Source organism: Notamacropus eugenii, chromosome 1 (assembly GCF_028372415.1).
Source record: "Notamacropus eugenii isolate mMacEug1 chromosome 1, mMacEug1.pri_v2, whole genome shotgun sequence".
NCBI lineage: Eukaryota > Metazoa > Chordata > Mammalia > Diprotodontia > Macropodidae > Notamacropus > Notamacropus eugenii.
In genome coordinates, this window is record NC_092872.1 from 361264307 (window position 1) to 361291762 (window position 27456).

General features: G+C 35.7%; 1 protein-coding gene across 5 annotated transcripts in view; it reads right to left on the bottom strand.

Annotated features, from left to right (window-relative positions):
• Nucleotides 1-27456, bottom strand: part of VRK1 (VRK serine/threonine kinase 1) — a 139358-nt gene that overhangs the window by 42468 nt on the left and 69434 nt on the right. For all 5 annotated transcript variants that reach the window (XM_072630290.1, XM_072630286.1, XM_072630288.1 and 2 more), the window contains exons 4-7: nucleotides 13097-13166; nucleotides 12551-12638; nucleotides 1891-1999; nucleotides 1698-1790 (exon numbers count right to left, since the gene is read on the bottom strand). In XM_072630290.1, the coding sequence (XP_072486391.1) occupies nucleotides 1698-1790; nucleotides 1891-1999; nucleotides 12551-12638; nucleotides 13097-13166 (360 nt within the window). The remainder of the gene's footprint in view (nucleotides 1-1697; nucleotides 1791-1890; nucleotides 2000-12550; nucleotides 12639-13096; nucleotides 13167-27456) is intronic.

Genomic DNA, 27456 nt, shown 5'->3' on the forward strand with positions numbered 1-27456 from the left:
ACAAAAATTTCTCAACAGAAGCAGAGTACAGAATAACATGTAACAAGTAATATAATGGTCTCCTTTATTTTCTTCAACCAGTAGCTAATTTGGACTGCTAAAACTAAACCTGAACTTCTCTGTTCAAGGTGCTACTGAATTAATGTGCCTCTTTCCCCACTCTAACAGTAGCTTCTATAAAAATCATTCTCACTATATTTATTGGTATCCAGGTTAAGCAGTCTACTCATCCTAAAATAAGCTCCACCTCCCAAAGACTGTATATCATCTTTAGGTTAATTTGGAAAACCACCCCATAAGTTTTCCTCCTTGGCAAGATATCTATAACTAAAGCTGACTAAGGGCACTAAAGATCTTGAGTACGTATTGAGGCTAAAAGTCAATCATAACTGTAGAAAGTCTGTCCAAGTGCTTAACTCTGGTCAATTAGCACAGGTTGAACCCCACTTCTGGAATGCTCTCCCCTCCACACCTCTGCCTCTTGGAATGCCTTGTTGCCTTCAAGAATCAGCTTAAATACCAGCTTTTTCTCTGCAAAAAGCTTTCTGTGGTTCCCCCCAGCTACTCATGCCTTCCCATCCAAGTATATCTCTCATCTGCTTTTGCGTATTTTGCATTTACTAATATGTGCACATCACTCTCCCCCATTAAAATGAAAGTTCCATGAAGACAGGGACTGTTTTGCTTTTGTCTTTATTCCTGCAATCTTAGAACAGTAGCACAATGTCAGTCTATAAATAATAAGTGCTTTATGACTGAACAAAATTGATTGTGCATCATCTGGAAATACAGGAAGAAGCTATGGGACTTCTTCCTGTATGGGACAGCACTGATGTCCCAGGAGTCGTTATAATACTGTCTGTACTTCTCCTTCCAATAACTCATATGCTTCAATAACTTCCCCACAGCAAAATATAATAAATAATAATAATTGATACAGAGTCAAATGCAAATGTTTTCTTAGATCAACTAAGCAACTAGAATTGCTTATACATTAAGATACATTTCTATAGCTAAAAATTCTTCACTTTTCTATTTTAAGTCAGTTCAAAGTTACATTTATGAAGTATATAAGAACACAAATAGAAGTAAGAAATTTATCTAGACCTCACTACTAGTCTGCCAACTATATATACTGAAAGTACAATAGCAGTTTTTATTCTTTCTTAACAAAGTTAAAAATTGTAGAGGGAAAGGAAGAGACTATGAAAATACACATTTGAATTCTAGACACTAAAAGGTATAAAAAACTAGACAGCTGAGATATTTCTGTAAAACAACTGATTTGAATAATCAACATGTTAAAGACCAAATTTTCCAAGTAAGAGAAGACTTACATTTGATGGATTTCTTGAACAAAGGAAATGAAAAAGTGACAAAGCAGACAGGCAAACATAATTCATTGGTGCACTATATAATTTTAAGCTTCCACCCCCAAATAGCTATTTGAAATTCATTTTGTATTCGCAAGCACTCTTCCTGAACATTATTTAGGGCAAAATAGCCAACTTGATAAAGTGTCAGCAAATTGCATCAAAAATATAGAATGCTAACTAGATAAAAATGTCAAGTAGAAATATTATTATTACTATATCCACTTCTAAAAAGTTAAACTTCTGCTGGGGTTCAAAAGTTCAAAGTAACTTGATTTGTTGAATATGTCTTAAATAGAAAAAAAATTAAAGTTATAAAACTACCTGGTCAGGATTCTTGTAGTTCAGAAGAAGATTTGAGGCTTTGATATCTCCATGTACATATTCATGCTCATGGATATATTCCAGAATATCCAGCTAAGAAATCAACAAAGAGAAATTAATGTAATACTAATGCCAGCCAGCAGAGGACATGTACTGAACTTAAAGTAGCTTATACAATATTACAAATACTTACTATTCTTAAGCTTAACTGCAAGACAGTTTTCCGTGAAAACCTTTTGGCATTAGCTTCATACAATTTCTGAAGATCACTCCCAAAGCGGTCTATTACCATAAACCTATAACTGAGAGCAAACAAAAAGTCAATGGAAGAAAGAAAATTTAGTGATCCACTTTGCAATTAGGAGTTTGAGCCTACCTCTTTAAGAAAAAGGTTCTTAACAAAATATCCTAAACAAATGCATGAAAAAACAACTTTTCTATTGGAAATTAACATACCACTTCAATGACCTTCCTTTTAAATTTTTGCCTTAAACCAGTCTGACCAAGGGTTGGTTAATAGGATATTACCCACTTGAGAGACTCCTGTATCTTTAATTTCAATGGATTCACCCTAATCAAAAGAATACTAATGTTTTCTCATTTTTAGAGTCACTATTATTCCTATCATAGGATTATTTTCATGGAATGGTTCTTTTAAAAAGAAGATACTTTTTTCACCCCAGAGTTGCTAGTTTTTTTTTGTTAAAACATATGGTACATCAAAATATGTTAAATCATTAATATCAAGATTCAAGGTGGTAGCTTCAACAATGGGGAAAAATAGTCAAATTGATAAAGCTGACACCAGCAAATTGCATCAAAATAAAGAATACTAATTAAAGTTTTCACTATATATTAAATAGTAAGTGTACTGTAAAATTTATTGAGTTGTAAACACATTTCTTGTTTTTAATTTGATTATCACATTCACCTTCTGTATTTTTCTGAATACTTAACATATGGGATACAGATATAGTAAAAAGATCATTAGATTGGAATCAGAGGACCTGTCTTCAATTATCTGGTCTGCTAGTTATTTTGTGTGTGTTCTTAGACAAGTCATTTCACTTTTCTGGCCCTCTTTTTTATCCATAAAAAAAAAGGAGTTGGAACAGATATCTCTAAGCACTTATAAGCACCAGCATCCTTAAGAGTACAAAACATACACCCCTTACCTTATAATGGTGCTACTAATCAAATCTACATTCATGAATCAAAGCAAGATGATACTTAACTTATCACGACACATTCAAAGTGGGTATGACTTTAATACAATAGACTTCTTCAACAGCACCAAAAAAAGATATTTAGATTATGTAAGTTTCAAACAGACATAAAACAATTTTAAATATTTCCTACAGAATGGGTAACTAAATGCTAATGACATCAATGTAAAAGCTGTAAAAAGAAGTTTACATATTCAACTCTATCAATTATAGAATATGAGAACTTTAGGACTAGAAAAACCATTGGGTATTATACCTAGTTCACTTCATTTTATAGACGAGGAACTTGAGATTCAAAGAAATGAAGTCAATGCTCAAGGTCACATGTCTAGAACAAAGCAGAATGTAGGTCTCTTGATTTTCATTCCAGTGCTGCTTCCACTATGCTGCTGTCTAAAATATTTTCTTTCTATGAAACAGATCTATTCATTAGGCTGTATCACAACTAGTGATGCAAAATGAAAAATGAAGGCTAGAGTATGGCGGCAGAAGATGAATGCTGACTGACAGATTCATAGCTGAGTAAATGACCAGACCCTCAAGAGTACTGACTAACAAATACAGCCAACCTGGAAAGATATCTCTAGTAATGTTCTTTAGTGCCCAGTCTTATTCCACAACAACTTGGTTTAATATAATGAAAACATGCTTATTATATTTTCAGAAGCTGAAGAAATATCTAATGTTGTAACAAAATAATGACTTCAAAAAGTCTCAAATCAGAATAATGAAAGGGAATCCAACAACAACAAAAAAAGATTTAATAGAAATAAATATGAAGTCCTATATTGAAGGCCCCCCCTCCCAAAAAAAACTGCACAAGTAAGGAATGAACAAGTCCTCACTTAATAGCTATTCAGCTGAAAAAGAGGCACAGGTTTAAGTTTAATATAAGCTCAATATAAGCCAAGAGTGTGGAATGACCAACAAAAGCTAATGCAAACTTAGGCTAATGTAACAGTCCTATCCAAAGTAATGGAGGTAAAATGTCCTCTGAAAATAGCCTTCTCCATACTTATCCTTCTTGACCTCTCTGTAGAATGCCACTGTTAACTACTTTGAACTCTTGGATACTCTCCTTCCTCTGGGTGTTTGAGTTTTCTGTTTGGTTTTTTGCGGGGGGAGAGTGGGCTCCATTCTCATTTGGTTCTTGTTCCCCTTGTCTTCCTATCCCTTCTCAGTCTCCTTGGCTGGATCATCATTCATGCCATGCCCAAAGCTCTTATTTTAACCCTAGACTTTCTTACTTTCTCTCTCTCTACATATTATCACTTAGTGACCTGATCAATTGCCATGGGTTCAATTATCATTCCTATGCAGATGACTTCCAAGATCTATATATTCAGCATTCATCTCTTTCCTGAGATCCTGTCCCACTCCACCAACTGTCTATTGCAACTTGTCTCCAAATATGATGCTATATCCCTACTAGAAATTAGTGGACACATATTAAAAAGGATGAGATAAAGATGAAATAATATTTTATCCAAAAGTCAAGAGGGTATCACTAAAGTTTACTGAGTCAGAGAATGACATGGTCAGACCTGAACTTTAAGAAAATCATTTTGGCAGCTGTGTGGAAGATGGATTGGAGATGAAGAGGCTTGAAGCTGGAAGACCAACCAGACAGAGAATACAATTAATCTAGATGAGAGAAGATAGGAACTTGAACAAAAGTGCAGCAACAAGAGTAGTCTTTTATACACCTTTATGCACTTGTTGTCTCGCCCAATAAAATGTAAGAGGCTCTAGATCATGAATTATTTCATTTTTGTCTATATCTCCAGCAATTAGAATACTGCTAAGCTCGTTTTTCCTGGTTTTAGTTTTGTGTCCCATTTTTTTGTTACTTCTTGACCTTATCAGTATATGCCTTTAGCAATACTCCAATCTGTCTAATTTGTTTATTCTAATCTTCTTTAGGTTTGGAATTCAGAAAACCAACTTATAATATTGTGTCTAAAGTGAATATAGTCTGTGTGGCTAAGGAGTTTTGCCTATTAACAAAGCATATGAACTTCATTGCAGAGACTGTGAAAAGTCAATTTTGGCTGCTTAGAGACTTTCCCCCTACTTACTGGAATTTAAGTCAACAAAGATTTACTAGATATTCCTTGCATCTCACTTGTATTACGCATTACTTTTCATTATAATTATTTGCATATCTGCCATATCTCAAGATTATCACCTTTATTAGGACAAGGAATATATTTTAACTGTGTATTATCTGCAATGTTTCTCCCAAAAATCCACATAATGTGAGTGCTTAGTATTTATTGAATTTAATCAAGCATCAAGAATTTACAAAATGCATAAAAATAAATACAAGATCTTTCATGGGGAAGGCTTTAATAGTTGAGGGGATCAGGAAAGGCTATAGGGAGAAAATGGCACTTGCGCTGAGATATGATGGAACCAAGAAACTCTCTTAGGTAGTGGTGAGGAAAGGTTGAATTGCAGACACTGGTGAAAGGCAGGGCAAATGCATGGAAACATTAGATGGAACTGAGATAGAGAGACTGGAGATTTCCTTAGTGAGGATAGCAAAGAAGCCAGTTTGACTGGACCACAGAGTATATAAAAGGAGATGATATATACAGTAAGACAGAGATTGGTTTCAGCTTGAAAAGAGCTTCAAATGCCAAAGAAGTTTATAATTTTAATTGAACAATAACAGTGGGCCACTGGCACTCATTGAGTAAGGGAATGATATGGTCAGGTTTTAGGAAAACTACTTGGACAACATTGTGGTAGACTGACTGGGTAGGAGAAACTTAAGGCAAGGAAAGTAATTAGGAGACTTTCTCACAGTCCAGGTGAGAACTGATGAGAGTATGAACTAATGTGGTGGTCATGAGAGTAAAGAGAAAGGACAAGGTGTAGGATGTGGAGGTAAGATCTACCAACTCATTACATTGTGGGAAAAGGAACTAATAATAAAAATGATATCAAATTTTTGAACCTGAGTTAACTGGAAGGATATTAAAGCCTTAAACAGTAAAAGGGAAGTTTATGAGAAAGGTGGCATCTATGGAAAGAGAGAGAAAGAATTATGCTTTGGACATGGTGAGTTTGAGATGTCTACAGGACATCCTTTTGAAATGTCCAACAGATAACTGATGTTATAGGGCTAAGGAGAGAGATTAGGACTGAACACACAGCACTGAGAGTCATCTACATAGAGATGATAATTAATGTGAGAAATAACCAAGTAAAAAAGAGAGAGAAGGAGCCCAGAACAGAGCCTTGAGGTACACTCAAAGTTATAGAAAAGGATGCAAATGATGATTCAGCAAAAGGAGCTGAGAAAAAGCATTTTGACAGGCAGAAGAATAGAAGAACCAGAGAGGAGAATATACAGAATGAGAGGGTTGTCAACAATACCAAATGCTGCAGAGAGGTCAAAAAAAGGGAAACTGAGAAGACACCATCAGATTTAGCAAGCAAGTAAGTGGTAACAAACAGAATAACTGAACAATAAGATGGGAAGACAGATTGTAAAGAGGTGAAAACTGAATTTTCTGCTCAATTTGTAGTTCATTGCCTAACTCCACGAAGCTGAAGTTCACAGAATGAGGCCTCCAGACTAATAAATAATTATTACTCAAATGTATTTAACTAAGTTTGAATATTCCCTAATGCAAATGACAATTTATCCTTATCTGTACATTCTGTACAAGTATTATCTGTGTCCTCCCCAAAATTCACCACAACCTGCCTCACCTTTCTCCTGACGTTGCAAGGATACTGGTACAACACTCAGGCTGTCTATCTATGATTTCTCATTCATACCATATAACCAAGGGAGAAGCATGAAAGGTAAACAGGAAAGAGAAATCATAAGGGACTTACTGAAGTTGAACTGTTTACATTCCTACATGGAAAGATAATATTTGTAACTCTTGAGACTTTTCTCATTAGTTGGAGGGGTTATATCCATATAGACAGAGGGCAAAGGGTGAGTTGAATAGGAAGAGATGGTATCCAAAAAAATAAAATTAAGTGTGAAAGGGGAATATATTGGGAGGATAAAGGGAGAAACAGAATAAGATAAATTATCTCTCACATAAGAGGCAAGAAAAAGCTTTTTCAATGGAAGGGAAAAGGGGGAGGTAAGAGGAGGAAAAGTGAACCTTACATCACATTTGGCTTAAGGAGGGAATAACATGCACACTCAATTTGCCATGAAAATCAATCTTACACTACAGGAAATAGGGGAGAAGGTGATAAGTGGGATATGGGAGGATGATAGAAGGGGAAGGCATATGGGAGGAGGGGGTAATTAGAAGTAAACATTTTTGAGGAGGGTCCAAAGAGAGTATAGAATAAATAGGGGGCAGGACAAGATGGAGGGAAATATAGTTAAGTCTTTCACAACATGAATTTTATGAAATTTTTTTGTATAACTACACATATATAACATATATTGAATTGCATGCCTTCTCAGTGGGGATGGGTGGGAAAGGAGGAAAGGAGAGAAGCTGAAACTCAAAGTTTTAAAAATTAATGTTAAAAATTGTTATTTACATAAAATTGGGAAATAAGATATATAGGCAATGGGGTACAGAAATCTATCTTGCCCTACAAGAAAACGGAGGAGATGAGGGCAAGAGAAGGGAGGGGTGTGATAGAATGGAGGAGAGATTTAGATCAGGAAAGGCTTCAAAAAGATGATATTGATTTGTATTTTATGGAAGATGGAAGCAGAGCCAAGATCGCAGAGTAAAGGCAGGGACCCCTCTAAGCTCTCCCTCAAACCCCTCCAAATAACTTTAAAAATGGCTCTAAGCAAATTATAGAGCAGTATATCCCACAAAAAGAGGAGTGAAACAAACTTCCACCCCAAGACAACTTGGAAGGTTGGCAGGAAAGGTCTGTTGCATCAGGGTGAGGAAGTGATACAATCTAGTCCTACCAGTTCAGGCTGGGGTCCAACAAACCCAGAGCAGGCCTCAGAACAGCTAAATCACCAGCACCACTGGCGGTTTCCAGTTCTCTCAGCCCACAAACACCAAAGACAACCTAGCAGGTCAGCAGGAAAGATCTGTTGGACTTGGGAGAGATAGGAGCACAGTCCAGGCTGTACCAGCATGGTCCCAGCAAATCAGGAGCAAGCCTTGGGAATAAATGACTTGGCAGCAGCAGGAGAAGAAAAGCATCAACTGCTTCCAGAGCTGTCGGCTCACAGATGATAAGAGGGCTGAAAAACTGGTCAGACGGAGATTACTGGGGTCTCTTTGCTAGCACTGAGGCAGCACTCTATTCCTTTGGCCATACCCACATCTGAATCCAGTCCTGGGTGGCAGTCCCAGGGTGAGGAAGAGCATTAGCACAGTACAGCTTGCAGCCCCAGTGGAACAGGACCCCCCTCACAGTTCGAGGGCAGGAAAGAGTGCTTGTGATCATTCACATACCAGAGCATAGGCCAGGAGTCTAATAAACACCTCTCTTTAGATTATAATAACACCTTGGAAGAACTGAAAACTTACGGGTCCCTAGAAGTATCTCTGAAAACAGCTGCACAGGACCCCTGAAGTTCAGAACAGTGCATCCTTCACTCTGGAAGAAGAGCACTACTTTAGCAAAAAGTTAAAAGTCAAGTATTATTAGGCTGGGAAAATGAGCAAACAACAGAAAAAATCTTTGGCTACCAAAATTTACCATGGTGACAAGGAAGATCAAAACACACACAGAGAAGAAGACAACAAAGTCAAAGCTCCTACTGTCAAAGTATCCAAGAAAAACAGGAATTGATCTCAGACCATGGAAGAGCTCAAAAAGGATTTCAAAAAATCAAGTAAGAGAAGTAGAGCAAAAATTGGGAAGAAAAATAAGAGTGGCGCAAGAAAATCATGAGAAAAGAATCAACATCTTGGTAAAGGAGACAAAAAAATACTAAAGAAAATAACACGTTAAAAAAACAAACTAGGCCAAACAGTAAAAGAGGTACAAAAAGCCAGTAAAGAGAAGAATGCCTTAAAAAGTAGAAATGGACAAATGGAAAAGGAGGTGCAAAAGCTCACTGAAGAAAATAATTCCTTAAAAATTAGAATGCAGCAAATGGAAGCTAATAACTTTATAAGAAATCAAGAAACAATAAAACAAAATCAAAAGAATGGAAAAATGTAAGACAATGTGAAATATCTCACAGGAAAAACTACTGATCTGGAAAATAGATCCAGGAGAGACAATTTAAAAATTATTGGCTGTGGGAAATAAGAAATACAGGCAATGGGATACAGAAATTTATCTTGCCCTACAAGACAAGAGAGAAGATGGGGATAAGGGAAGAGAGGGGTGTGATAGAAGGGAAGGCAGGTTGGGTGAAAGGGTAACCAGAATGGGGTGAGGGGAGGGGAGAGATAGGAAGGAAATTTGGAACTCAAAAATTTGTGGAAATGAATGCTGAAAACTAAAAATAAATAAACAATTTAAAAGAGAAAAAAAAATTATTGGACTACCTGAAAGTCATGATCAAACTAAGAGCCTAGATTCATCTTCCAAGAAATTATCAAGGAAAACTACCTTGATATTGTAGAACCAGAGGGTAAAATAGAAATTGAAAGAATCCACTGATCACCTCCTGAAAGAAATTCCAAAAGCAAAACTCCCAGGAATATTATAGCCAAATTCCAGAGTTCCCACGTCAAGGAGAAAATATTGCAAGCAGTCAAAAAGAATCATTTCAAGTATTGTGGAACCACAGCCAGGATAACACAAGATTTAAGCAACTTCTACATTAAAGAATCATAGGGCTTGGAATACAATATTCCAGAGGGCAAAGGAGCTAGGATTATGATTAAGAATCACCTACCCAGCAAAACTGAGTACAATCCTTCAAGGGAAAAAACAGATATTCAATGAGGTAAATGACTTCAAGCATTCTTGATGAAAAGAGCAGAGCTGAAAAGAAAATTTTACTTTTAAACATAAGATTCAAGAGAAACATATAAAAGTAATCAGGAAAGGGAAATTCATAAGGGACTTAATGAGGTTAAACTGTTTACATTTCATTTCAACATTGGAAGATTATATTTTTGACTCATAAAGACCTTTCTCATTAGGGTAGTTATAAGGAGTATATTTAGGCAGAGGGCACAGGTGTGAGTTGAATATGAAGGAATGATATCTAAAAAAAAAAAAAAAAATTAAGGGATGATAGAGGAATGTATTAAGAGAAAAGGAAAGGGAGAGACAGAATGGGGTAAAGTAGCTCACATGAAAGAGTCAAGGAAGCTTTTTACAGTAGAGGGGAAGAGGGAGGAAATGAGAGGGAAGAAGTGAACCTTACTCTCATCAGAACTGACTCAAAGAGGGAATAACATACAGAGGCAACTGGGTAGAGAAATCTATCTTAACCTACTGGAAAGTAGGAGGGGAAGGGAATAAGAGAAGGATGAGTGATAAAAAGGAGGGCAGACTAGGCGAGGGACAGTCAGAAGTAAAACAATTTTGAGGAGGGACAAAGTGAAAGGAGAGAATAGAATAAATGGGGGAGGTGGAATGGAGGGGAAACAGCAATAATAACTGCGAAAAAAAATTTGAAGCAAGTTTCTCTCATAAAGACCTCATTTCTCAAACATATAGAGAAGTGAGTCAAATTTATAAAAATAAGAGCCAGTCTCCAATTGATAAATGATCAAAAGATAAGATCAGCTTTCAGATGAAGTAATCAAAGCTATCTACAATCTTACAAAAAAATACTCTAACTCACTACTGATTGGAGAAATGCAAATCAAAACAAGTTCTAAGGTACTACCTTAGTACCTATTAGATTGGCTAACAAGACATAAAAGGCAAAATGTTGGAGGGTAAGTGGGAAAAATGAGATATTAATGCACTGTTGGTGGAGCTGTGAACTGATTCAACCATTCTGTAGAACAATTTGGATGCCCATCAACTGGAGAATGGCTGAACAAGTTGTGATATGTAATTATGATGGAATACTACTATACTATAAGAAATGATAAGCAAGATGCTCTCAGAGAAATCTGGAAAGACTTGCATGTGCTGATGCAAAATGAAATTTACTGTGTAAAAAGTAACAGCAATAATCAGCTGTGAATGATTTAGCTATTCTCAGAAATACAATTCAAGACAACTCTGAAGGACTTATGTTGAAAAATACTCTCCATCCCCAAAGAAAGAACTGATGGTATCTGAATACAGATTGAAGCATACTTTTTTACTTTATTTTTATTTGTTGCTTGTTTTCTTTCACAACATGACTATTATGGATATGTTTTGCATGACTAACATGTATAACCTATATCAAATTGCTTGCCTTCTCAATGGGGGGGTGGGGGCAAAGATGAAGGGAGAGAATTTGGAACTCAAAGTTTTAAAAATGAATGTTAAAAATCATTTTTACATATAATTGAGGAAAAATAAAATACTAAATTTAAAAAAGAAAAAAGAATGGAAATCTATAAGGTTAAAGGAAAGAGGGAGCACATTTCAGGCATGTGAATAGTCAGTGCTCAGACAGAGACATGAAGCATCATAGGTAAGCAAGAGACATAATGCTATGTTAGCTAGATCAGAGAGTGCAAGGGGGGAAGTAATGTGACGCTGGCAAGATAGATTAGACCAGATTATAAAGGTTTTAAAAGACAAACACAGGAGTTATGTTGTTCTAAGGGCAATAGAAAACCCCTGACATTGACAAGAAGATAAATTATATAGTCAAATTTCTACTTAAGGAAAATTGCTGTGCAGCAGCGTGAAGGACGGAGTAGACTATCAAGACTTAAAGCAAGACCACCAATTAGAACACTACTGCAATAATCTCAGTGAGAAGGGATCAAAGTTTAAATAAGATGAGAGCTGTATGAGTACAGAGAATGGATCAAATGTTAGAAATATTGTGGATACAGAAAAGTAAGATTTGGCAACTGAATGGATATGGAGGATAAAAGGGAGAAAGGAGCTAAGGCTAATAATACTGAAGTTACAAACCTTCAACATTACTTTTTTTTACTTAATATTTTTTATTTTTATTTTTCGGAGATTGTTGGGTTTAGTCTTAGAGTCATAAAATAAACCTATAGATTATTAGTATTCAAAAGATAGGTCTTTGTTTCCAACCCATGAAACAAATAATTATTATATGAATAAAAATTATATGAATAGATAAGAGTGCTAGACCTAGAGTCAGAAAATTCATGTTCATGAGCTCAAAATAAAAAAAAAAAAAATGCTTTTTTAGTATCTTAGTTCCCCAGTCTCAGTTCACTCTGAGTATTGGAACTCCTACAGTGCATGGAGTGCCAAGAAGATTCATCTTCCTGAGTTTCAAATGTGGCCGCTGACACTGACTAGCTGTGTGACCCTGAGCATATAACTTAACTCTGTTTGCCTCAGTTTTGTCATCTATAAAATGAGCTGGAGAAGGAAACCACTCCAAAAATCTTTGCCAAGAAAACCCAAAATGGGGTCACAAAGAGTTGGACACAACTAAAATGACTGAACAACACAACAATCCTCTACGTGGAAAGTCAGACAGGTAAACAGATAGACAAGTTTAATGCATATCATACTAAGTACACATTGTCATAGGAAGAATTTACTATTTTAAAAAATTAATCATTAAAAAGTTACACCAAATACCATGATGCTTATCTTTACCTGTTTCCATTTTTATCATGAAGTCCAGAACCCCAATACTTAGGAACACCCAGGTACTTCAGTTTATGGGAACGAATCCACTTTTGAACTGCAAGTAAAAAAAAACAAAGTTTATTATATGCAAATGCAAATAAAAGTCTCTTATCAAAAAATATACAAATTCACTTTATACACAAACATCAAACTATTTGTTAATAAATCAATAGCTAAGAATATAAAGATTGAGAGTTAATTTACTATATTGAAGCAGAAGTTTTAGAAAACTTTGTATGCATATCCCCAGCAAGGGCCAATTTGGCTAGATCACAAAGTGTGGAGGGGGAGTAATATAAAATGAGACTGGGAAGGTAGGCTGGGGTCAAGTTGTGCAAGTCATTAAGAGCTAAACAGAGCAATTCATATTTGATCCTAGAGGCAATAGCAAAAAAACATGTAAAAATAAATGAAAATTTTATAATAAAATAAGATGTAGTCTGGGTTCAGGTAATATAGATAGAACTGACATGAATATAAAATTCACATCGAAATATATAATAAATATCTTACTTAGCTCTGGTTTAGCAGCTCTCTGGTAGAACTTTAATTCTGTAAAAAGAGGTCCATTGTCACTTGGTTCCTTAAAATACAAATTACTTAAAATTAGTTTTATCATTTCAAATTGAGATTTTCTCTATTAAAAATTAACAAGAAAATTATTTTAACTTTAATTTATCTGCCATGGAGGAAATATCTATTGATAATTAAGCTTATCCCCATACTCAAGATTAAATGTAGCCTAGCAGAAAATTTTAAAATATGTTCAGAATATTCTAAGTCTTATTTTTCCCCTAACTCCTATGAAGGAATAAAATGGGTAAAATCAGATAAGCAGGCTCAATCTTTATAACAAAATTCTGTGATTTTTTTTTAACATTCATTCTTTTTTTGTTTTTACATCACTTTTATTTTCCAATTTATCCCCTTACCTAACTACAAAGATACTCTTGTAACTAAGAATAAAGAAAAAGAATAAAAAGCAATTAAGAAAAACTAAGCAACACATACTGTCCCAGTTTGATACTATATGAAATATTCTACCAATAGTCTACTACCTTTCTAAGGAGATTATTAAATGCTGATCATTAAAATCACATATCATTCATTTTCAGTTTTGTTGTCAATATGTAGAGTTTTTCTACCTTTGCTCACTTCATTCTGCACCAGTTCATATAAATTTGCCCATGTTTCTTCAAAATTATTTGGTTTCCTGAATTTTGACAATGCAGCGACATTCCATTACATTTCCTAATCAATAGGCATTTGAGTCATACTTTATTTTAAACTGACCCCGACACTAACTTTAGTCTGAAGAGAGGTCAACAATCTCTTTAGGTATAAATGTCAACTGGTAGGGCTGGCCTAGTATTTCAGACAAAATTTCACTCCTTAATTCATCACAAAATGACAGAATTTAAGAACTGAATGGGAATTCAGGGCCATCTAGTCAAATTCATACCTGACTATGAATCTCCTTAAGTTGGATACCAGACAAGAGATCGTTTGGCCATTCCTTGAAGTAAAGGGGAGCCCAAAATCACCAAAGTCTGTCTATTGCTCATGTGCATAGATCTAGCTGTTATGAGATTTTCCTTAACTGAAGACCCAGCTTACTGCTTTACAAATTCTACCTATTGCTCTGAGACTTACAGACTTACAAACTCCTAAATCTCTCTCAGACAAACTACTATCTAACTACATCATTCTTTGGAAAGTTGTGAGGTTTTTTTTTTTTTAAACCAAAGTATATTGCCTTACATTTACCCCTAATAAATTTTACCTTTTTGGAATAACCACAGTCAGCCCATCACAACCCTTTTAGAACCCAACTCTATAACCCAATGAATGAGGTTTTCCTATGTCTTTTCCAAGTAAGTGAATAAAATGTTAAACAACATGGTGCCAAACAGAGATCTATGGCATAAGTGCTCCACTGAAGAGTTTTATGAAGTTGTCATCAAACCATTGACAACTATTCTTTGGGTCTGGTCACTCAAACAGCAGGAATACACCTAACTATACCAAAATCGAGCCCAAATTTTCCACCTTTTTTATTTCATATATACTGTGCATTTAGCTAATGTCCATACATATTGCTTCCCTCAGCTGAATGTGAGCAGCTTGAGTCCTGGGACTGTTTTGTTTCTTTGTATCCTTAATGTCTAGCACAGCACTTTTCACATAGTAGGCATATAATAAATACATGTTGACTTAAGACACTTTAAAAAAATGTTTTAGTAAATCCTAGGTAAACTATATCTACATCATTCTCTAGGCCTTTAGTCAAGTAATCCTATGAGTAAGGGAAATTCAATTACTTTTACATGACTTTTTCTTCACAAAGCATTGCTGGCACTGTGTTTTAATACTGGAGGAAAAAAAATTTTTTTAAGGCAAAAAGCTGCTGTCTTCCAGTAGCATGCATTCTATGGACAGGTAACACATATGTAAATAGGTACATAAAAGACAAAGAGATTAGATGGAAAGTAACCTTAGATCAAGTTTGGTCCTAAAGAAGTGAGATGAGAAGGCACCTCTTTCCCTTCTTTGCAGAAGTAGGGCACAATGAGTATGGAACACTGCATATAACTTAGGACTTGGCTAATGTACTGGTTCATTGTGTTAAAACTATTTTATTCTCTTACTTTTGTATTCAGTGCTTTAAAGATGAGTTCTCTAAGTGGAAGAATAGAGAAATGAAGGTCATGGAAAAAACAAAAGCTATTTTTTTTTTTAATTAGACTCTAGAATTTTATCAGGAATCGATTTTAAGTTCAGTGATCCATTGTCTGCAGATTGCATTATCTTTTCTTTTTTGAAAACATGAAAGATATTTATTCTTCCTCAGTTCCCTGATAATGGGCTCAGCAATCACATGTGGTCATTCACTTAGTACCCTTGAATGTAGGACTAATGACTAGAAATCATCAAGGACAGAGAGATGTCCTTATTATCTCCCTACTTCTCTTGGTTATCACCAATTACCCCTTTTTATTCTCTCTTCCTGTCCAAAATTCATTCTCCTCAACAGAGTCAACAGACAAAAAATAATAATTGATCTTGCCAAAAAAATAGCCAATGAGGTATGAGTCTATTATTCAAAAGTTAATCCCTCCTTTCTGTTAATAACTGATAAATTATTTTCAGGAAATGTGCTTTTTATCCTTTTTTGTTTGGGTATCTGTTCAGAAATATCTACTGTGTCCAAATAAAATATATCCTAATTCTTGAAAAATCTGAGCAGCAATGCCTTCTCTTTACCTTACATTCTCATCGTTCCATGTACCCTGAGAGAGAGAGAGAGAAACTGCTCCCTTCGTTTCCCTCAGTAATCTAAATATTGGTATTCCAGAAAATCTTTAAATAATTGGACCACGTTTTCATGTTCATTTTCTTACTTAACCATTCAGGAATATTCTACACATTTTTTTACCTCTTTGTTTTTTTTTCTTTTAATTTTCTGTTTATTCTGAGTCTAACCAATATTAAAAGAAAAATCAGCATATCTATATACAAAATAGAATAGGAAAAAAACACAAATGAACTTAATAAACTCTTGCTTAATAAACTCAAAGACTTCAGCTCTTGAATAAGGATTCATTATTCTATAAAAACTTCTGGGAAAACTAGAAATAAAGCAGAAATTAGGTTTAAACCAACACATCATACAACATACCAAAATAAGTTCTAAATGGATGCATGACTTAGATATAAAAGGTCATATCATAAACAAATTATAGGATCAAGGAAGAGATTTCCTTTCAGTTCTATGGACAGACTTCTGGGAGCAGAGCCAACATGGCAGAGTAGAAGAAGCATTACAGTGTAGCTCTCCCAAGATTCTCCTCCAAACAACTTTAACATAATGCCACAAATTGAGAATTACAGAGTGGCAGAGCCAATGAAAGGTCAAGATGAGACATTCTTCAAGTCCAAGACAATTCAGAAAGTTGGAAAAAGATCTGTGGCACTGAAGTAACACCAGATCCAGAGCCCATATAGTAGCAAAACCAGCCTTGGAAGTGGTTGCAACAGCAGTAATAGCTTTCAGAAGTAATCAACCAAGCAAAATTAAGAGGATCCAACAATTATTCAGAAAGAGACAACAGTAGATTCCTTTGCTAGCACTGGGTGCAGAACCAGATGCTATTTAGTAACTCCTTCTACTCAACTACTTCTGGGTCATAGTGCAAGGCCAGAAAGGAACACATTTAGTCACAAGGAAACAGGGACCCTCAGGAGCAGTATTTCTTGAGGTTGTAAGGGATAAGGAGCCTTTTCTGGATAAGGACCAGAACCCAGATCTTGAGAGTAGTGACCACATCTCCTCCCAAATAACATCATGTTCGAAGCACTGAAAACTTTCAAACCCCCAGAACTATGAAAGGAACATAGAATACCTATAACATAAAGTTCAAAGTCAATAAATAGGCTGGAAAAAATAAGCAAACAACAACAAAAAGAAACCTGACTATAAAAAGCTACTCTGGTGACATAAAAGATCAAGACACAAAATCAGAAGATGATGATTTCAAAACAGCAATAAGCAAATTCTCAAAGGGAAAAAAAGTGAATTGGACACAAGCCCAAAAGAATTCCTGGAAAACCTAAAACACAATTCCAATAATGCTTAAATAGAAGACACTTAACTGGGGGTGTGGGGAGGGGGTGGGCAGAGAGGAATCTGCAGCAATTTCTAATAGAAAGTTTCATTTCCAGCATAAATAAGAAACTGATTTAAATTTATGAAAATAAGCTATTCCTCAATTTATCAAAGGATATTCATTGGAAGTTTAAAAAAAAAAAAAAGGCCAAGCTCTTGACAGCCATAAGAAAAATTGCTCCAAATAACTAAAGAAATCCAAATTAAAACTACTCAGTCTCCACTTTACTCCCCTCAGATTGGCAAAGACAACAAAAAAGGGAAAGGTGACAGTTGTTGGTTGGGCTGAGGGAAGACAAGCACACTAATATGTGGTTGATGGAACTATGAATTGATCCAGACATTCTGGAAAGCAATTCAGAACTATTCCCACAAAGTCACTAAACTGTGTATAACCTTTTACCCAGCAATACCACTACTAGATCTATACTACTACTACCACCACCACCACCACCTCATACTCCTACATAAAGAGAAGAAAAAAGAGGGAAAGGAAAAATATATGCAAAATATTTATAGCAGCTCCTTTCCTAGTGGCCAAGAATTGGAAACTAAGAGGATGCCTAATAGTTGGGGAAGGGCTAAACAAATCGTGGTATGTGAACATAATGGAATATTACTGCACTATAAGAAATAATAAAGAACAGGATGAAGATAAATAATGAACATTTTTAGAGACTTGGCTGACCTAATACAGAGTGAACACAACACTAGGAAAACAATTTGTATAATAACATCAACACTGTAAAAACAAACAACTTTAAAAAATTTAGGAACTCTGACTGATGCAGTAACCAACAACAATTTCAGAGTACCAACGCTGAAGCAAGCTAACCACCTCCTAACAAAAATATGATGGACTACAGATCCAAATTAACAGATTTTTTTTTGTCATGATCAAAGAAAACTGGTCTTGTTTGACTCTGTGTATTTGTTATAAAGTTTCTCTCTTTTTTTCCCAGCTGAAGTCAGGGAGAGGTGGGAGGGAAAGAAAACTAATGCTTATTCATTACAAAAGGATTAAAAAAAAAATGCTTAGAGAAAAATCACTCTGGTGGCTACATGGAAAGTGGAGTAGAATGCAGAATGATTTAAGGCAATGTGACCACTATCTACCAGGGTTCCTCTGTACCAAAGGGACACACCTCTTTCCAGGACTTGACTGGCCTGAGGCACTAGGACTCAGGATATTCCTCCCTTGAAAGAGCTTCCTGTTAACCTCCTACTGTATTGGTGGTGACTTCTTGGTCACTTAGGGGCATTAAAAGTCTGACTCATCTGAAGTCTAGGAGTTCAGGTGGCAGGGGTCCCAAGACTGTGTAAATTACCAGACCCTATCCTGCTGACCAGATGCTTCCATAAGGAGGTCAGATCTATCAAAGATAAGTGTTACTGTATCTCTGTTAAATATCCTATGTTAGAATTAAGCTAACCTCTTTTAGTTAAATGCTGAGTAACCTACAAGTGTCTCCCTTTGTCCAAACCTCCAACCTGTACTACGAGGATAGCATTCTGAGTCAGGTCCACCCTTAACAGGCTTAAGAGGCAACTACAATAGTCCAAATGTGAGGCTGTTGCTGTTCATCCTTTCTACTCTACGAGGATAAATGACATGATGCTGGGATCAAGATACTGTGGCTCTTCAATCTGATATGCACTTGGAAGGCTCTCTCACTGATTCCACACAAATGGTCTGTTCAAGCACTTGGGATGAAGATGTCTCTAGATTTGGACATCTCATATTTCCTTTGTGCTGTTGGGATTCTAATTTGCTCACAGAGTTCAGAATCTTTTTTGATTCAGGAATACTATGCTGAGTTGTCCTGTGGCCATGTCTCTCATATGTCATAAAGCATACTGAAATTCTTCAGGGAGACCTTGAGAATACCTTTATAGCACTTTTTCTGACCCCCATGTGAGAATACCTGATTTGTGTAAGTTCTTCACAGCATAGTCTTTTAGGTAAATGTACATTTGGCATTTGAACAACATGGCCAGACCATCAGTCATGCTCTCTACAATAGAGTTTGAATGCTTGGCAGCTCAGCTCAAGAAAGGACCTCAGTGTCCAGTACCCTATCTTGCCAGGTAATCTTTAGAACATTCCTATGGAATGCTTCCAGTGGAAGCGGTTCAATTTTCTGGCATGGTGCGGATAAGATGTCCATGTTTCACATGCATACAGTAATGAAGTCAGTACAACAGCTCTCTAGATCTTCAGTTTGATAAACTACCTAATACCTCTTCTTTCCCACACTTTCTTTCAAAGTCTCCCAGATGCTAAGCTAGCTCTGGCAATGAGTGCATTAAGCTCATCATGTATGTGTACATCCCTGGAAAGAATACTGACAAGGTAAGTGAACTCATCCATAGTATTCAAAATTTCTCCATTTGTTGAAACCAATGGTTCACATGAATTATAATGCTGGCTGGTGGGAAACCTTGGTTTCCTTGGTATTGACTGAGAGACTAAAATTAACACAAACAGCAGAGAATTAAACCATACTCTGTTGCATCTCACTATCAGAGGCTGTATTGAGTACACAGTCAAGTGCAGAAAAAAAGTCATGCAACCTCACTCAATTTTAGTCTTGGAGGTAAGAAGTAATATGAAACTGAATTAGGGTGAGGGTCACACCCAGGTAAGTAGAAACATGAGAGTGTCAACAGTCAGGGAAAAAACATATTGGTAGATATGGAAAACAAGATTTAAAATTAGAGAGAGGGGATGATGACCTTGGTGAGAAGGTGAACCTCCTCAGAGACTGAAGTAAAGGAGAAGAGAACAGAATAAGATGTCAAAGGGCTAGTGAAATGAAGAGAGGGAAAAAAAGGAGCAATGTAAAAAGCTTCAGTTTTCTCAGTTAAGTATGAGGTCTTTAGATGAAATAATTGAAGAAAGGGAATAATCCTATGTCTCTTCAACAGACTGTGCTTCTTTCTCTAAAGAGACTGCAAACTCCTTGAGAGGAAGGGTCATGTTTTATATTTGTGGGTTAGAATTTCTTAGGAAGCATCAGAAGAAAAAGTAGATTGTATTTATTCATTGCAATTGATAGCATGGTAATTTACATACTGTATACTCCAAGTTCATTGGTTTCACTGACTTTAACATAACTTTTTGGACAAAAATTTCTAGTACCTATCTTTCATACATTTGGCTTTGTTTTTGACTTACTCTTCAATGTTGCATTAACTTCTTGAGTTTATTCATCTTCCTTCCCTCCTGTCTGAGACTTCCTAAATATTTATATTAGACACCCTTCTGGTATACTTTCTCTCTGTATTCTATGTTAATTCTTTTGATGGTCCTTTTTCAATATTTCCATTTTAACAGAAAATGCTATTGCCTTAATTCATCACTGGCATTACAAACTAAAATGAGTAGCAGCGTTAGCATTACTAAATTCATTCTTTACTAGTATTTACCAGTGATAAATTAAAGATAATTTTAATGTTAGGATCAGGCTTCGTAATAATACAACTTCATTTAGTTTCTCTAAGTACAAAGTACCTTTTCTTTAAAAAATGAAAATCCTTGGAATTCAATTCAATTAAAAAATATTTATCAAGCTCCTATCATGTTCTGTGGAAAGTAAGAAAGTTCTATTGTCCACATTCCTAGGTAATAAGGATTGTGACCTAGCATGGACACGTTAGAGATCAGAAACTAATGTGCAGGCCCAAGGAGCTATGTGAGGAAGGGCGTATCAGAGAGGAGAACATGGAGTCACATGGCTAAGGTATAGTATTACGGGAGATCTAAAGTTAGGAAAATGGTATAAGAAGCCCCATCTCTCTGCATGTATTGTAGTCATCCTGTAACCTTACTGGGAAGGCTGCCCATCCATTCAGGGGGAATGGACATAAAGATTAATAAAGGCTTTCCTGATTTCACAACAGGCATTGTTCTTTGCTTAAGGTAAGCATGTTTCTTGTTAGATGGACTCACTTCTAACAGTTCCAAGTACTGTGCTGGGTGCCAGGGACACTCCCCCCCCCCAAAAAAAGTAGTCCTTGTCTTCAAAGAGTTTATATTCTACTTGGAGAATAAAACATGAAAACATTTTTAAAAAAATAAAAGCAATGTGAGGCAGGAGCAACCATTAACAACTAAAGGGAAAAGTATTCCCAAAGGAGGTGGTGCCTGAGCTAAAGTTTAAAAGAAGCTAGGTAATTTTAAGAGATAAACATGAAGAAGGAATATATTCCAGATATGGAGGTAAGCCTTCAAAGGGGCAGAGGCAGAAGACAAGTTGACTATTTCAGGGAACAAAAAATAGGTTAGCTTGGTTAGAATGTAAAGAGCAATATGAAATAAATCTGGAAAGCTAGGCTGGAGTCAAATTGTAAAGAGCTTTAAATGACAAACTGAGTAATTTATATTTTATCTACAGCCAGTTGGGAACCACTGATAATTCCTAATAAGAGAAAATGAAAGTGCCCCACAGGATGGAATGATACATCTACTTTAGGCTAGGAGACCTCAATAATAAAAAATGTAATTATCACTTTAGTTTAAGAATAAGAGCTTTTAGAAAAATGTAAGGAGTATATAGTTGTATATATGTGGTAAGATGGTGGATGGGGGAGCAGCATGAAGGTCAGGTTGATATGTACAGATATTTAAAAGACTCTCTATAAGCCCACAGAAAGAAAAAGGTATGAATTTACAACGTGCCAAGCAAGCACTGTGTTAAATACTGGTGATACAAAGGAAGGCAATTAAAAAAAAAAACGAAGTTCTCTATAACATGTGACAGGAAAACAACAGGCTCACTACTATGTACAAATAAGATACATACAGAATAAGCTGTAGACAATTAGGCACTAAGATTAAGGAGGGACTTTAGGCCTCTTGCAGAAGGTGGAACTTCAATACAGACTTGAAGTAAGCCAGGAGGAAGAAGGAAGGGAGGGAAATCCAGTCATGAAATCAAGAGATGTACAATAAACGGAAAGGTGGCTAGCATCTGGATCATAGAATACAGGGAGGGGAATAAGGTCTAATAAGACTGGAAAAGCGGGAAGAAGTCAGTTTACTTGTATTTGATCCTGGAGATAACAAGCAGCCACTGCAACAAAAACATCATTTGGCAAGAGAAGTAGAAGAAAAAAGGTATTTGAAAATTATTCTGGTGAAAAAGTCAGTTCTTTTCTCTAAGTTTCTCCACACTTTTGCAGTTATTCCAGTGGTTACTTAGGTTTCCAGTATTTGGCATACCTCTTCAGTGACTAGTGCTAATTCATTATTCTCCTGTTTAGCTCAAGTATTCACATGGTCTCTATCTGGGACTGTAAGATCCATTTCTTTTTCAAGTAAGGACTTTATAAGCATCTTTTACTTAGGTTTCCTGGGGTTTGGAACTGAAAAGAACCATGGAAACCATGTCTTCAATTTAATTTACAGATTTATAAACTAAGATCCATGAAGAGCTGAAAAGCAACAGGCAGTGAGGATTTGAATTCAGATCCCCTGACTTTCCATATGTACTCTCTTTACAACATTTAAAATCTTATAATGTTAATGGGCCTTTCTGTCCAGTGAAACATATCGAAAAGAGCCTGGGGCATGGGCCTGAAACCCAAAACAATAAGCTTGGTACTTCCCTCTGCCTTAGTCTTAGTGAGCCTAAGTCTCAGTTGGCCACCCTTCCCCCAAGAGGAAATTCATACACCAGTGTAGATTGGGACTTTGTAAGTTAACTGAGAAAGTGCCCTAGAGTACTAAAAGATTAAATGAACTGAGTCATGCACTAAGTAGGTGTCACTAGAGTGATCTATATGGAAGTATTCCTGATGCTGAGACAGCTCTTTATCCACTACAATGTGATACTTTTGTAGTCTGTATAATGACCAAGCCCCAAAATTCCAACACCTTATTTTCTCCCAGTTACTACCATATTTTTTGGCCAGAATTTAAATTTGAAAATTGACTTTAATTCTACAATGCAGTTTACCCAAATAGTCATATTATCAATAAGTTCACGGCAAAAGTAGAGAGGGAATTCAGTTGGTTCACTGTATCATGGTGCCTCAGGTATAAACTAATATATATCTGTAATTGGTGGTTGCATGGAAAAAAAAAGTTTTCAGACTCATGTTTGATTTTCCTCATGAGTGGTGATGTGAATTTTCAAATCATATTTTATAATTTCTAGTAGGGAAGATACATTCCATACAACTTTATTTCTAAATGGCAGCCAAATGCATTCAGATTGTGCCATTGAAATATATCACATTTTAATGATTTTTTCCCCTATTGTCATCTTCATTTTGACACCTAGAATTCTTAAAGAAACTTTTGGTGATATTCTGGGTTAAAATGTCAGTCCTAATTTCTTCTTTAAACCCCAGATACTGTAGACTTGGCAAAGCAATTCAAATTTGAAATATGTTAATAAAATAGTCTTCAGTTAAAGTATTGTTCTTCTACAGAAATAGATAGGTTTTCCTACAATGAATGCCAAGGAAGTGTCTCCTTTATTTTGTTATAATGGAATTCTCCATTGTGAAGGGGGAAAAAAAGCATGAAATGAGTTCCATGATCCTTCCTTGTAAGGGGATTTTCATTATAATAGCTTGAGTTATACTGGTTGATTCTCATTATTCCAAGTTTCATAAATTAGTGCCTGAAGGAAAACTTGAAAATTAAAGTTGGTACATCAGTAAGTTCTAACTGAATAAATCAGAGCTTTATACTGATAGTAGCAGTTTGCTAGAATCTGCCCTAGAATAACTGCCCCTGAAAATATTTTATATTTTGTATCAGGAATGCCAAAAGTTAGACCCTAACAACTACCTGTTTCACAGGATCTTATCTTCCTGAATTCCCATTTAGCTCTCTCCATTCCTATTGTCCTGTCCAAACGTTCTTGTCAAAAGTTGTCAATTTTCACAGTTCCATAGGTGTTTGACTGAAGGATCCTCTTACTATTTCGTCATCCTACCAACACTTCTAGGAGTAGAACTGTCAACGGCTCCCCCATGCCTACTAAAGCCCCTTAGTCTCACATATGACTCTTCACAATCTGGCTGCAGTCTACCCTTCTAGTCATATCCTGTAGTACTTCCCCTCATGTATTCTGAGTTCCAACCAAAGTGGATTATTATTTGTTTCCTAAACATATCCCATATTTTACTCTTTTTTTAACTTTGCTTATTATTCTGTTCCCTAAATTTGAAATGCCTTTTCCCCAATTCTAACTACTGACCAGGGCAGCTAGGTGGTTCCGGGCCTAGAGTCAGGAGGACCTGAGTTCAAATCCAGCTTCAGATACTTAGTAGCTATGTGACTGAGCAATTCACTTAATCTTGTTTGCCTCAGTTTCCTCATCTGTAAAATGAGCTGGAGAAGAAAATGGCAACTCCAATATCTTTTGCCAAGAAAAACCCCTAAGTCACAAAAAGTTGGACATAACTGAATGACTGAATAGCAACTACTACTGACAATCTTCTATTTTTCAAGGCTCAATTTAATTGTTACCTCTTCCATAAAGCCTTGTCTAATAATCCCCCAACCTATAAATTATCTCTCACATATGACCTCTTAGCACACTACATTTGTCTTAACATAAGTTCTGATTTGTATAAATTACTTCTGCTATAATGGGCATTTTTCAAAACTTCATTTGTTCCAATGCAAAATGTGAGTTTGCCTTTGTAGTTATTTCTTCAGTGAAAAACAGTGAGAACACAGAAAAGTGCAACCCTTCAACATAACTCACAAGCTTCAATATTTTCTGACACTGCTCCACAAGCAAATTTCATGTCTTTATCAAGGTAAAGTGCCATATTTGTTATATATCTTCTGGTACAACAGAAGCTATAAGGGAGAAGAATAGGTCCTTACCACCCCCTTCATCTTGGCCTCTGCCAAGTGGTGTCCTGCCCTAGGGAAGGTCAAAAAGCAGCCCAAGACCCCAGAGGTACCCATTATTTATTGTAGTAATTTTTGTATTTCTTAACCATTTAACATATATAAAATTATGTCACATTTTTATTAGCTTCCTATCTTTTATGTGTTGCTGATAATGTTTTTGAGTGCTATATCTCTAATCCTATTTTCCCAATAAGCTTCATTTTTACTAGGTGATCGTGTTGGGAACACATATCAAGTTATAGAACTGACTATCCTCCTAAAGTATAAGAACCACTCCTTATTTATTAGGCATTTTCCATAATGCCCTAGCACAGTACATCCAATATATTTCAATTCTTCAAGAATCTATGATTTTAAAATAGTGTACCCTTTAACCAACACTGAAAACCCCTATAATTTAGCAGATGGTTTTCAAGAACCATTATGCCCCCTCCAAAGTTATCATCCTACAGACAACTAAACATAGCCAGGCTGATCCTTGGAAAGCAGATATTCTTTCACCAGGCCCATAACAAGATTTTCCAGCTTATAGGACCCATCAAAGTTTGTATTCCACTGGCGTAACTTTTAAGATTCCATTATCATATCATTATCATAAACACAAAGAGACATCAGAGTAGGACTTTAGTGCTTAATAAATTTTTGGTGAATGAATGAATCACTAGAACACTGAAAAGAACTATGGCCTACCTTAGTGAATCAGAGGTTGGCACTTATATGTTTATGACAGTAGATGGTATAGTAGAAATTATTTGGACTTAAGAGTAAGTCCCAAGATTCAAGTCCCAAATCTGCTACTTATCTCTATGACTTTCCCTCTCTGGTATTCAGTATCTTCATTTGTTAAATGAGAATTGGACTAGATGATCTCTAAGATCAGCTCAAATCTAACAATCAATTCTGCTTATGAAGATGTACTTTGCAAAACACACATGAAAGAGCACTGCTCTGTTTCATGAACAGGCTGAAAAATCATACTGGTGGTGGTTTTTCAAGAACCAACACAAGAATTGCATATGTCACAGACCATTTGCAGATAAGAGCAGAAACACACCTATCTGAAAACTGGCAAAGAAGCCCTCCTTTCTATACTGGATCTTGCCTGTTTTGTTGTTGGGAGTAACATGAGCTGTTTGGTATTTCCATAAAGTGAAGCATTCATCATAGACTACTACATAAAGCATTTATCATAAATCAATGTATATCATATCTATCTAAGTTAGTTATTTTGTCCCTTAACAGATATAGTAAGGTCCCTAAGGTGGTCTTATCTAAACTACATACTTCACTGGTTGGATAAATATTTATGGTACTGTGTCTCTTTATATCTCCTACATAAAACCTTCCCCGGTCTTATTTAAACTAAGGAACACACCTATTAATCTCAAAATAATTTCAGTAATAAATACTCTGAATATTTTATAAATATCTCCAACTTATACCCAAATTTGTCTTCTACAGCCAAAGTTAACAAAGTCAAAAGTTTTATCTAATGTTAGGATAAAAGAAAAAACTTGTTCCCTATCCTTGCAGTCCTCACCTCCTCCTAATCACTCAGATTACTAAGACAATTACCACCTACTCACCTATTCTTCTTAAAATAAAATCAACTTCAAGGCATTTTATAGAATCTTGGGCTGACAAAGACCTTAATCTTAGACCAGTCTTTGACACAAAGCAGGAAATCCTCTTGACAGAAGAATCTAGTCTCTCATTGAAAACTTCTCAAGGCTAGAGGATCTGAGTTCATCATTGATTACATCAATTCTTCATTGCCCAATTCCTACTCAAAACCACAAGTACAAATAGCACACAAAATGCCACAACACCAATTTTTATTAGACATTTGAAAATTTTTCAAAAAGTTTACAAAAGTAAGAATTTTATTTTTCTCCAAAGTAGTTAAACTCTAATAGGTAAAGCTACTGACATACCAAACTGTCCCCTATTTATTTGGAAACAGACATGTATCTCTAGTTATTTTATGCTTGTTTCAGAAAAGCTGATCTACTTATTTGTAAATAGGTACATTTTTTATAAAGGCATATATTTATGAATAACATTTGTATGAAAAGGGGCCATAAGATATTCAGTACTTAGATTATTTCTTGAAAAAGCAGCTTCCACAATCATTATCACAGGTATGTTTTTCAGCACATCCATGACAAAAAGCAGTATGCTAACACAGAATCAATTTTTTAAAGAATAAAATTCTATAATTTCATACATGTGAAATGGTGTGAGCTTCATTTCCCTAATGCATATGGTCTTTCTATGTTCTGATAGCAAATAAGAAATTTATTTAATACTATCAATGTATCTCTG